The sequence below is a fragment of the Rhamphochromis sp. 'chilingali' genome, assembly GCF_963969265.1.
Source record: "Rhamphochromis sp. 'chilingali' genome assembly, chromosome: 22".
NCBI classification, from domain to species: Eukaryota; Metazoa; Chordata; class Actinopteri; order Cichliformes; family Cichlidae; genus Rhamphochromis; species Rhamphochromis sp. 'chilingali'.
Genome location: NC_137950.1, coordinates 968,404 through 981,855, shown reverse-complemented (window position 1 = coordinate 981,855; position 13,452 = coordinate 968,404). Strand labels below are relative to the sequence as shown.

The 13,452-nt window shown below is 44.1% G+C and overlaps 1 protein-coding gene across 1 annotated transcript in view; it reads right to left on the bottom strand.

Moving 5' to 3' along the window:
* The window catches only part of rbfox3a (RNA binding fox-1 homolog 3a), a 154,462-nt gene that overhangs the window by 34,866 nt on the left and 106,144 nt on the right, over positions 1–13,452 (bottom strand). The window contains exon 4 of the mRNA XM_080872791.1: positions 4,642–4,695. Within this exon, the coding sequence (XP_080728917.1) occupies positions 4,642–4,695 (54 nt within the window). The remainder of the gene's footprint in view (positions 1–4,641; positions 4,696–13,452) is intronic.

Sequence of the window (13,452 nt, the reverse complement as noted above, 5' to 3'; positions counted from 1 at the left end):
ATTAATCAAAAAACACAACACTGGGTCACAGACACAGTACTGTGACACTGAAAACTGAAGGCTCTGCCTCCCGTTCTACTTTTAAACACTCCTGGAACCACAAATAAGACCACAGTCTGAAGCAAAGTGCTCTGTTCGGGTGATATGTTATTATGAGGTCAATGCGATGAGAAGAATTTTAAATTCAATTCTGGATTTATAAGTGAGCCAATGAAGATACGTCAGTATAGGAGAAATATGCTGTCAGTATTCTTTCTGTAACATTTTGGATCAACTGATGTCTATTAGACAGATATGATTCAAACCACCACGACACAGTACCTGTAATACCTACAGCGTGCTATAATTGCAGAAATAAAATATAGACAACAGTATCGAACGCTGCACTGAGGTCTAGCAGGACAAGCACAGAGATGAGTCCACTGTCAGAGGTCATAAGAAGATCATTTGTAACCTTCACTAAAGCTGTTTCTGTGCTGTGATGAGCTCTGAAACCTGACTGAAACTCTTCAAATAAACCTCTGCAGATGATCTGTTAGCTGTTTGACAACTACTCTTTCAAGGATGTTTGATATGAAAGGAAGGTTGGAGATTGGCCTATAATTAGCTAAGACTGCTGGGTCTAGAGATGCTTTTTGAGTAAAGGTTTCAATGCTGCCAGTAACGGCAGGACTTCTTTGAGCAATCTGGCAGGATTGGGGTCTAAAAGACATGTTGATGGATTAGTGGAACTAATTAGTGAAGTTAACTCAGAAACATTTAAATTTTGTTTGTGAAGAAGAAAAGAGCAATTCAAATCTTCCTGGTAGAAGAGAGGGTTATTTCTCTGCGCCTTTGGGTTGGGGAACGGGTTATGACGGTCGTCTGTGCTTATCAGCGAATGATGGTTCAGAGTACCCGTCCTTCTTGGAGTCCCTCGGCAGGGTGCTGGAGGCTGAACATGAGGAGTCTGTTATCCCACTGTGAGAGTTCAAAGCTCATGTGGGCAATAACAGTGAGTCCTGGAGGGACATGACTGGGACAATCGGCCTGCCAGATCTGAACCTGAGCGGTGTTTTGTTACTTCTGCACAAACCACAGTTTGTCCATCACAAACACCATGTTTGAGCATGAGGGTTACATGTGGCAACAGGACACTCTAGGCCAGCGGTCCCCAACCCCCGGGCTTCGGACCGGTACCGGTCCATGAGTCGTTTGGTACCGGGCCGCGAGAGTTGAGGCTCAGGTGTGAAATGTATAGTTTTCAGGGTTTTTTATCAGTTTTCAGCGTTATTTTGTTATCGTTTTTATCGTTAACTCTGTTTTCCTGGGTCTTTTCACGTGTGTTATGAATAAATCTTCTTTTTTTCGGTACCGGTACTAGTTTTATTTTGTTGTATTTATCCGCGACACCTTAAAGGCCGGTCCCTGAAAATATTGTCGGCCATAAACCGGTCCGTGGCGCAAAAAAGGTTGGGGACTGCTGCTCTAGGCCACGGGTTAATGGTCAGTTTTGTAATTGTATCAACAGATCTGGGGCCATATGTTTTGGACACTCAGGTAAAGAGAGGGGCTGAGTTGTCAACTGATCGCCACCTGGTGGGGAGTTGGATCAGGTGGCAGAGGAAGATGCTGGACAGACCTGGTGTGCCTAAACATACAGTGAGGTGTGAGGAGTGAGTCAGTGACCTAAATTCCTGAAGGCCCTGGATGTTGTACGGCTGTTTTAATTGACATGCCTCTACAATGTTGAGTGGAGATGAGGGGTGGAACCTCTGGGTGTGTGCCAACTACAGGGGGATCACACTCCTCAGCCTCCCTGGGAAAGTCTATGCCAGGATGCAGGAAAGGAGTGTCTGTCCGTTAATTGAACCTTGGATACAGGAAGAACAATGCGGTTTTCATCCTTGTCGTGTAATACTGGTAGAGCTCTTTATCCTCTCAAGGACACTTGGGGGTGCAAGGAAGTTTTCCCAACCAGTCTACATGTGTTTTGTGGACTTTCAAAATGCATTCAACCATGCCCCTCGGAGTGTCCTGTAGGAGGAGCTTTGACAGTATGGGGTGTCTGTCCCATTGTTATGGGCCATTCAATCCTTATACAACCATTGCAAGAGCTTAGTCCACATAGCCGGCAATAAATCGGAGCCATTTCCAGTGGGTGATGAACTCTTCCAGGGCTGCCCTTTGTCACCGATTGTGTTCATAACTTTTATGGACAGAATTTCTAGGTGTAGCCAAGAAAGGCTTCCACTTGGGTGGTTTCAGAATCTCATCTCTGCTTTTTGCAGACGATATGATTCTGTTGGCTTCATCAGGCGATGGCCATTCACAGCCGACTGTGAAGCAGTAGGAATGAGAATCAGCACCTCCAACTCTGAGGCCATGGTCCTCAGCTGGAAAAGGGTGGAGTGCCCACTTCAGGTCAGGGACAAGTTCCTGCTCCAAGTGGAGGAGTTTAAGGATCTTGGGGTCTTGTTCACAAGTAACAGGAGAACAGGAGATTGATAGACAGATTGGTGCTGTGGCTGCAGTGATGTCCGTCGTGTTGTAGAGAGAGCTGAGTGTAAAAGTGAATCTCTCATGTGACAGGGATGCCTCCTGGGCACCTCTCGTGTAAGGTGTTCAGGGCAAGTCTCACTGGGGGGAGGCCCCGGGGCAGACCCAGGACATGCCGGAGAGATTATATCTCTCGGCGGGCCTGCGAACACCTTGTACCATACCACCACATTAAAGGAATGCTTGGCTCAACAGAGCCCCGATTTTTGTGTCAGTCTGGCTACAAGACAAACCGATCAATGGTACTTGAAATTGTACTTGCTCATAGGTGTTCCAATGATAATTGAGATTCTCTCTCCAATAGTGTAGGATCTTTCTCTTGCAATCAAAAGCACCTTGAGAAAACTTTTGTTGTCAAAAAGTGCAACATAAATAAAACCGAAGTGAACCTGTAGCTCCACCTTTAGGTTTAGACCAGGGGTGTCAAACTCATTTTACATTGCGAGTCACATTTAGCCCCTTTGATCTCTTTCTGTCAGTGCAAAAAAGATACATATTTAACAGTTTTTCTACATGATGAAGGAAAATTTGCTATGACAAAGAACTCTTTGAACTTTAACAAAATAAATGTGTAAAATTACAGAAAAAGTTTTGGTAGCTCATTACGCGGAACTATACAGTTTTTTGTTTTTGTTTTTATTTTTTTTGTAGTTGTAAAAAAAAAGAGACATTTCAACAGAAACTTTTCTGTTTTTGCACAAAGTTACAGAGTTTTTATTAGAGACAGAGCTAAGTGTTTTTTAATTTGGCATAATTTGCAAAAGTTGAAATTTCTTTGGTGTTTAATAGCAGAAATGAGTCTTTCTTGTCAGATGTAATTTCTGGGGGACAAAAAGAGCGACTGACAACACTGCACACAGCAGTGGATTGGGGGTGTATTAAGCAAGCAAATAATGCAGAAAATAAAGATTTTTGGCGGGAATTAAACTGAGAGATAGAGCTGTGCAGGAATTTATTGAGGGGAAAGGAAGAAAGCAAAAGTAAGAATGAATTCATTACAATGTTACTCAAAGATGAAGTGTAGTTTTGATCTTCTTTGCTGCTGGTTCAGTGAAACCTGCAGTTTCAGAATCAGTAAAATGTCAGCACCTGACTGCATGTCCATATGTGTTTTGCCGCGCTTTGTGTTTACATCTTCTTGCGGAATCTGTACCTGCTCTTTAATCATTTGCTGTTTTAGCTGTTTGGTGGTTGTTGACATGGTTTTGTGGGCTTTTAGCTGAGATTCTGATGCTTCTGTGGATATCACACTTCTATATTGGAATAACAGATCTGATGGTTCATCCTGTTAAACCACATGTTCTCGCTTTCGCCTCGCTATCGGTGGCATTGGGTTCCAACAAGTTAATTGTTTATTGCCTAATTACTGTGTGTAGTATGAATGGTCATGGGAGGTTTTTATCAGTAGGAAAAGCTGTAAAACTTGAAAATACAGTTAAAAGTCCAAAACACATGCTTGTGCTTGTTTGTGATTAGCAGCAAATCAAACAGGTTAAGAATAAAAATTGCTTCAAGTGGTCTCTTCCTCACTTGCTTATTGGGACGATCCTGCACTTCTCCACAACTGGTGCTGGTACATTAAATTCTGTTCAACAAGGTGCACGAGCACACAGGGGAAGTATGGGAGGAGGTTGGGTTGGACAATCCAGTGTTAGGAATACATATGGACTAATAGGCTGCTTTCAGTGTGCAGTGACTGGTCTGTAGTCTGTACAATTAAATCGAGAAAAGAATAAAAAATCATATTAACCCATCGGCTAACAAATGCGTCAGCATACTGGGCAAATGCGCAGTATACAAGATTACCAGTCCAGTTCTGCCATGACACGAAGAATACTAGAATCCTACTGTCATCTTAAAAAATAGCAAAGATTCATTGTTTGTCCAAATGTACAGCAGGTAAGTAAAGTGCCGAAGCCGCCCGGAGGAACATGTCGCTGATAGGACAGTAATTACTGTTAGGCAGCAGGAATGAGCTGTGATGACAATGAGAGAAGTGAAGGACTGCAAGCGAAACACAGGAAACGGGACAAATACAATCAGCAGGAACATTTTATGTTTGTTTGAGGTGTGTTCGTGAACGTTTTATTACATTGCACTTACCTTGGAGCCTCGTTCATTAAAAATAATCTCCACGTCTAAAATCTTTCCAAATTGCTGAAGAAGGGAAGAAGGTGGGTGGGGCATAAAGACAGAGAAAGAAAGACGGAGAAAATAATTAGACTATAACACAAGAAATACTTTATTTATGTTTAGGAAAATCCCCTACTGCTTTCTCCAGCTGGAAAATGAAGTATTTTAAAACCATCTTTAAAAAAAGACAAGTAGTCTGTACCAATAGTAGCATTAGGAAATTATCCATTCACTCTTAGTGCTGTTTAATCATGTGTTTGGCTGATCATAGTAATAAAGAGGTTTGAGTGAATATGTCTGCACTCGAGAAAAATGAGCACCGTGGGAAGGTAGTAGGCAGTTGAGTAGCAACACCCCATCATGGCTATTTGTTTTCTTAGTATGCATACCACCACTGCAACTGCCTGCCAGATCTCACCTAATCATGCATTTGGCTTCTACAGCTTCCCACATAGCAAAATGGATCTGGCCCACACAATGTGCTTACACATGGCCCAAATATCGCAAAGAATGATGGCCCTTTGGTGGCCCACATCTGGTGGCCAGTGGTGACCCACACATGGGCCAGCACAAGGCCAGGTGCAGACACACTGCTAGCCCTGTGCTGGCTCAGAACAGTTTCAGCTCTGGCCCCAGATGTCAGCCTAATGTGTACCTTAATCAAGCCATGTAATAACAACATGTGCCAGAACATAATAGTGCAAAAGCAACATGACAAAACTCTGTTCAGACAGTGAATGGACTGATTCTTATATAGCGCTTTTCTACTCTCACAGATTACTCAAAGTGCTCTATACAACATGCCACATTCACCCAAACACACACTTTTTCTAAACTGAGTGCTTCACGACTACATTCATACACATTCATACTCTTGACATGCAGACTGGAGGAGCCAGGGATCGAACCACTAACCATCCAATCAGTCGGTGACCTGCTCTACCTCCTGAGCTACAGCTACCCAGTAGTAAACATGAGTAAACCCTCGCTAGGTTTTGGATAAAGTGTACACTCACAAACCTGATAAACCTGCATTTGAAACGTTGGCTACCATAGCAGTATAGTATTGCAACATGGCATTTGGGTCTTCTTACTAAAATAGGAAAATAGGAACATAAATAGTGCCATCATTGCCAGACCTGGCCCACATCTGGGTGACATACACCCTGCCATGACACCAGTCAGTCAGAATGCTATGAGCCTGGGCCACATCAACCAACCACAATCAGGCCAGATGTGGCATGCCATCACATAAACAGTGTCATCTACGCCAGGCCTGGCCCATATCTGGATGACATATCACTTACCCATGCCAGAAGTCAGCCAGCAGTGCAGGCTTGACACCAGGTTCGGGTCAGACCTGTCTGCTATGTGGGCTATCTTTAGATCTAAGTAATAGTTTTAATTAGCTCCATGTTTCATTTTATTTGGCTAATTGCTGTGAACTGAGTGCTACACACTCCGACAGACTGATGTCTGTGGTGAGTGTGAGACTGTCAAAAATATAAATACACTAAACATGTAAACACACCAGTATCTGCAGCAGGAACAACTGTAATTTGAGCTATTCTTGGCTAGGTTATACAAAAGCGAGTTAGGAAAACATGCAATTAATTTGAACTGTAAAGTATTTGGGGCTGATTTATGGACCCATCCAATACAATAGAATTCTAAAGAACTTTTTAAAAACAACAGTGGACAAAATACTGTACAAATCACCAAAAGAACACAAGACAAAGCAACACAAACAATAATAAATACAAGGTAAGATCGTCAAAGGAGCTTGCAAAGAAAAGCGTCTGGACTTCTTTAAGTTGCTTGAAGACGTTTCACCTCTCATCCGAGAAGCTTCTTCAGTTCTAAGGTCAAATGGTGGAGAGTCCCAGATATACAGTGGGGCAAAAAAGTATTTACTCAGCCACCGATTGTGCAAGTTCCCCACTTAAAATGATGACAGAGGTCAGTAATTTGCACCAGAGGTACACTTCAACTGTGAGAGACAGAATGTGAAAAAAAAAAATCCATGAATCCACATGGTAGGATTTGTAAAGAATTTATTCGTAAATTAGGGTGGAAAATAAGTATTTGGTCAATAACAAGAATACAACTCAATACTTTGTAACATAACCTTTGTTGGCAATAACAGAGGTCAAATGTTTACTATAGGTCTTTACCAGGTTTGCACACACAGTAGCTGGTATTTTGGCCCATTCCTCCATGCAGATCTTCTCGAGAGCAGTGATGTTTTGGGGCTGTCGCCGAGCAACACGGACTTTCAACTCCCGCCACAGATTTTCTATGGGGTTGAGGTCTGGAGACTGGCTAGGCCACTCCAGGACTTTCAAATGCTTCTTACGGAGCCACTCCTTTGTTGCCCGGGCGGTGTGTTTTGGATCATTGTCATGTTGGAAGACCCAGCCTCGTTTCATCTTCAAAGTTCTCACTGATGGAAGGAGGTTTTGGCTCAAAATCTCACGATACATGGCCCCATTCATTCTGTCCTTAACACGGATCAGTCGTCCTGTCCCCTTGGCAGAAAAACAGCCCCATAGCATGATGTTTCCACCCCCATGCTTCACAGTAGGTATGGTGTTCTTGGGATGCAACTCAGTATTCTTCTTCCTCCAAACACGACGAGTTGAGTTTATACCAAAAAGTTCTACTTTGGTTTCATCTGACCACATGACATTCTCCCAATCCTCTGCTGTATCATCCATGTGCTCTCTGGCAAACTTCAGACGGGCCTGGACATGCACTGGCTTAAGCAGCGGAACACGTCTGGCACTGCGGGATTTGATTCCCTGCCGTTGTAGTGTGTTACTGATGGTGACCTTTGTTACTTTGGTCCCAGCTCTCTGCAGGTCATTCACCAGGTCCCCCCGTGTGGTTCTGGGATCTTTGCTCACCGTTCTCATGATCATTTTGACCCCACGGGATGAGATCTTGCGTGGAGCCCCAGATCGAGGGAGATTATCAGTGGTCTTGTATGTCTGGATTTTTTTTTCACATTCTGTCTCTCACAGTTGAAGTGTACCTCTGGTGCAAATTACTGACCTCTGTCATCATTTTAAGTGGGGGAACTTGCACAATCGGTGGCTGACTAAATACTTTTTTGGCCCACTGTAAACCTAGTGGGAGTTTCCCCCCACAGAGGGACAAAGGACCCCTGATGATCCTCTAATCGCCTGAGCCAAGGTGTGAAACTGGGCGTGGGTCCCAATCAGCCAGAGTTTCGGGTGAGTTCATTGTGAAACCTGGCCCCACCTTATCATGCGAATTCCTGAGGTCAGATGGCCCAGGATGTGAGTGGGCGTTAAGGCGTCTGGGAAGGGATCTCAAAACTGGATTATAGATGGCAGAGAGTTGGCGTCGTAAACCCCCGCCTCTGTTCAAAGATGGTCGCTCACAGTGGACATAGATGGCTTCTCCCACTAGGTTTATATCTGGGACTCTCCACCATTTGACCTTAGAACTGAAGAAGCTTCTCGGATGAGAGGTGAAACGTCTTCAAGCAACTTAAAGAAGTCCAGACGCTTTTCTTTGCAAGCTCCTTTGACTACGATGACCTGGATGACTGAGAACCTTCACAGACACAAGGTAAGATCACACCACTCGTTCCTAAGATTTAAAAATAGGCCACAAGGGGGCTGTCTTAACATGGGGAGGAAGGTAACTCCAACGTTTAGGGGCTATAGCTAAAAAAGATCAACTGTCTCTGCTTTTTAGTTAAGGTTTTGGGACTGCCAGGAACAGCTGGTCTGTGGATCGTATGGAGTCAGGAAGATATATAGCGTGGTACTCATCCATTAAGAGATTTTAAAATAAATAATAAAATCTTAAAAGGGATCCTGAAAGAAGGAGGAGGCTAGGAGAGGCAATGTGCTCATGTTTGCAAGTACCATTTAAAAGGCCAGCAGTAGTATTTTGGACCAATTGCATGCGAGCAAGGAAATAGTTGCTAAGGCCAACATGAAGTGCATTCCAGTATTCCAGACGCAAAGAGACGCTTACTTAATTACAGAATGTATCTGCTTATCTAGTATAAAATCACAGTCACAAATGTGAGTTACTGTGGGTTTAACAGTAGGAGCCAGGTCAAATAGAGGATTGACACAGACACCACTGGACCTGAATACACAGTCTTTGTCATGATCCTGGGTCCTTTTGACCCAGCATTTTTTGTTTTCTCTTCGATTTTGGTTCTGTTCTTCCTTTGTTTAGTGTTCACTCTGTTCTGCCCGTGTGTTCCTGTTTTATTGTGAAGGTCTGCGTCTTATGTGTGTTTTCAGTTTGCCTCCCTAGTCTCGTCATGTTAATCACTCCCAGCTGTGTTTCCCACCTGTGTGTAATCTCCCTGTGTTCTCTGAGTGTATTTAAGTTGTATTTTCTGTCTTAGTAATTGCTGGTTCGTCTGTGTTGTTTCCCCTTGGTCTCCCTGCGTCTTCCCATATGTATTTCTCCGGACCTCCCTGCATCCTCGTTCTGGTTTGTCTTATTAGTTTACCCAGTTTAGGTTTCCAGTTTCATGTTTTGTCGCCACCGCTGTTTGTACTTACCCACCCCTGTTAATAAACACTCACCTGCACCAGAGCTGCTGCCTTTTGGGTCCTTCCTACATTCCACACGGCTTGCCCCGGCAATCCGTGACAGTCTTAGTATCCTTTAGACACTCCAACAGTGGTTTAAGCGAGCTGACATTAATTATTTTTAGTACATGTAAATTTGGGTTGTTGTCTGCATAAAAATAGTTGGCTAGGCCTCCCCAGAGTGAGAAAATAAAGATGAAAGATGAAACTTCTGTCAGTCTACATGAGAGAGGGACTGAGGAAGATACAGGGTTATCAAAGTGATAAATAGGACCTGAACCACTCTGTTTAACCTTATTGATGTCATGATGAATTTATGATGACTTACATTATATTTCCAAAAGTATTCAGTCATCTTCACATGCATATGAACTTCAAATTCAAATTCAAATTTTATTTGTCACATACACAGTCATACACAGTATGATATGCAGTGAAATGCTTACACAACTGCTCGTGAGATAAAACAAAAGACTATGAATAGGATAGGACATAAATATGAAAATTAAAATGAAGGGTAAATTTAACTAGGAAGGAATAAAATAAAATATAAAAAATAAAGATAAAAATAAAATAACTGTACAACAAAATACACAATACACAAATACACAATATAGAAAATATATAAGAATATATGAAGAAATATAGAACAATAACAGCAGCTGTACAGTATTAAGTGGAAATGAAGAAATATAATGTCCAGTGTTGTGCAATCCACATATTTAAGTGTCTTGTGCAATGCAAATATGCTTAAAGTGTAAACAAATGTCCAGAATGTCCAGTGTGTGTGTAAAAACCATATGTGTGGGTCAGTACTGTGTGGTGGTGTGATTGAGAGACCGTATCGCCTGCGGGAAGAAGCTCCTCCTCAGTCTCTCTGTGTTGGTCTTCAGGGAGCGGAATCGCTTTCCTGACCTCAGCAGAGAGAACAGTCTGTTGTTGGGATGGCTGAGGTCCTTCACCATCTTCCTGGCCTTGGTCCAGCACCGCCTGCTGTAGATTGAGTGCAGGTCAGGGAGCTCAGAGCGGATGGTGCGCTCAGCTGACCGCACAACCCTCTGTAGAGCTCGTCTGTCCTGCATGGTGCTGTTCCCGAACCAGGTTAAGATGTTTCCCGTCAGGATGCTCTCTATGGTGCAGGAGTAAAAGTTCCTGAGCACCTTGGAGGGCAGTTGGAAGTCTCTCAAGCGTCTGAGGTGGTAGAGACGCTGACGGGCCTTTTTCACCACGGTGTTGATGTGACAGGACCATGACAGGTCCTGCGTGATGTGAACTCCGAGGTATTTGAAGCTGTCCACTCTCTCCACTGGGCACTCGTTGATGACGGGGGTCTGGTAGTTCCTCTCCTGCTTAGTGCTGAAGTTCACTATCAGCTCCTTTGTCTTACTGACGTTTAGAAGGAGGTTGTTCCTCTGGCACCAGTTCTCCAGATTCCTAATCTCCTTCAGGTAGGCCGTCTCGTTGTTATCAGAGATCAGGCCCACCACGACGGTGTCGTCAGCAAACTTGATGATGGTGGTGGAGCTGGTAGTGGCCACACAGTCATATGTGTACAAAGAGTACAGCAGGGGGCTCAGAACACACCCCTGGGGGGCTCCAGTGCTGAGAGTGGTGGAGGCTGAGACATGTCCGCCCATCCTTACTGCCTGTGGTCTGCCAGTTAGGAAGTTGGAGATCCACTGACACATAGATGAGTTGAGTCCCAGATGCTCCAGCTTGGTGGTGAGTGTGGAGGGAATTATGGTATTAAATGCAGAGCTGTAGTCTATGAAGAGCATTTTAACATAATTCCCCCTTCTAGTGTCCAAGTGAGTGAGTGATGTGTGGAGGAGATGAGAGATGGCATCGTCTGTGGAACGATTTGGACGGTAAGCGAACTGTAGTGGGTCCAGTGTGTCTGGTAGTGAAGAAATGATGAAGTCTCTGACCAGGCGTTCAAAGCACTTCATCACTACTGAGGTGAGGGCTACAGGGCGATAGTCATTGAGAGAAGCAGGGTGGGGTTTCTTCGGGACAGGAACAATGATGGACTCCTTGAAGCATGTGGGGATCACCGACTGAGATAAAGAGATGTTGAATATCTCAGTGAACACAGGAGCTAGCTGGTATGCGCAGTCTCTGAGGATACGACCTGAGATGCCGTCTGGTCCTGCTGCTTTCCTGGTGTTCACTCCCTTGAAGGCTCTCCTCACGTCATGCTCGGAGATGACGAGCACGTTTCCGGTGCTGGCAGTATCTTCCTGTCTGCAGCCGTTAGCGCCGCTAACACTAGCATCGTTGGAGTCCTTAGCTGCAGCCTCGAAGCGAGCATAGAAAGTGTTCAGCTCGTCTGCCAGAGTCACGGCCGCGTTCGTTGGTGCTATACAGGGAGTGCAGAATTATTAGGCAAATGAGTATTTTGTCCACTTCATCCTCTTCATGCATGTTGTCTTACTCCAAGCTGTATAGGCTCGAAAGCCTACTACCAATTAAGCATATTAGGTGATGTGCATCTCTGTAATGAGAAGGGTGTGGTCTAATGACATCAACACCCTATATCAGGTGTGCATAATTATTAGGCAACGTCCTTTCCTTTGGCAAAATGGGTCAAAAGAAGGACTTGACAGGCTCAGAAAAGTCAAAAATAGTGAGATATCTTGCAGAGGGATGCAGCAGTCTCAAAATTGCAAAGCTTCTGAAGCGTGATCATCGAACAATCAAGCGTTTCATTCAAAATAGTCAACAGGGTCGCAAGAAGCGTGTGGAAAAACCAAGGCGCAAAATAACTGCCCATGAACTGAGAAAAGTCAAGCGTGCAGCTGCCAAGATGCCACTTGCCACCAGTTTGGCCATATTTCAGAGCTGCAACATCACTGGAGTGCCCAAAAGCACAAGGTGTGCAATACTCAGAGACATGGCCAAGGTAAGAAAGGCTGAAAGACGACCACCACTGAACAAGACACACAAGCTGAAACGTCAAGACTGGGCCAAGAAATATCTCAAGACTGGTTTTTCTAAGGTTTTATGGACTGATGAAATGAGAGTGAGTCTTGATGGGCCAGATGGATGGGCCCGTGGCTGGATTGGTAAAGGGCAGAGAGCTCCAGTCCGACTCAGACGCCAGCAAGGTGGAGGTGGAGTACTGGTTTGGGCTGGTATCATCAAAGATGAGCTTGTGGGGCCTTTTCGGGTTGAGGATGGAGTCAAGCTCAACTCCCAGTCCTACTGCCAGTTTCTGGAAGACACCTTCTTCAAGCAGTGGTACAGGAAGAAGTCTGCATCCTTCAAGCAAAACATGATTTTCATGCAGGACAATGCTCCATCACACGCGTCCAAGTACTCCACAGCGTGGCTGCAAGAAAGGGTATAAAAGAAGAAAAACTAATGACATGGCCTCCTTGTTCACCTGATCTGAACCCCATTGAGAACCTGTGGTCCATCATCAAATGTGAGATTTACAAGGAGGGAAAACAGTACACCTCTCTGAACAGTGTCTGGGAGGCTGTGGTTGCTGCTGCACGCAATGTTGATGGTGAACAGATCAAAACACTGACAGAATCAATGGATGGCAGGCTTTTGAGTGTCCTTGCAAAGAAAGGTGGCTATATTGGTCGCTGTTTTGTTTTTGTTTTGTTTTTGAATGTCAGAAATATATATTTGTGAATGTGGAGATGTTATATTGGTTTCACTGGTAAAAATAAATAATTGAAATGGGTATATATTTGTTTTTTGTTAAGTTGCCTAATAATTATGCACAGTAATAGTCACCTGCACACACAGATATCCCCCTAAAATAGCTAAAACTAAAAACAAACTAAAAACTACTTCCAAAAACATTCAGCTTTGATATTAATGAGTTTTTTGGGTTCATTGAGAACATGGTTGTTGTTCAATAATAAAAGTATTCCTCAAAAATACAACTTGCCTAATAATTCTGCACTCCCTATATAATCCGTTATTGTCTTTAGTCCCCGCCACAGGCTCCTAGAGTCACTCTGTTGGAGTTGTGACTCTAGTTTCTTCCCGTACTGCTGCTTCACCTCTTTCATGCCTTCCGCACGTCATATGACGCGGCTTTGTACGGGTCCATGTCCCCCGTCGCGAGTCCCGTGTTGTAGGCAGCGGTGCGGGATCTCAGAGCATCGCGGATGGTTTTATCCACCCACGGCTTCTGGTTGGGAAACGTTCTGATAGTCAAAGGAGCTTTCAAAGAAAA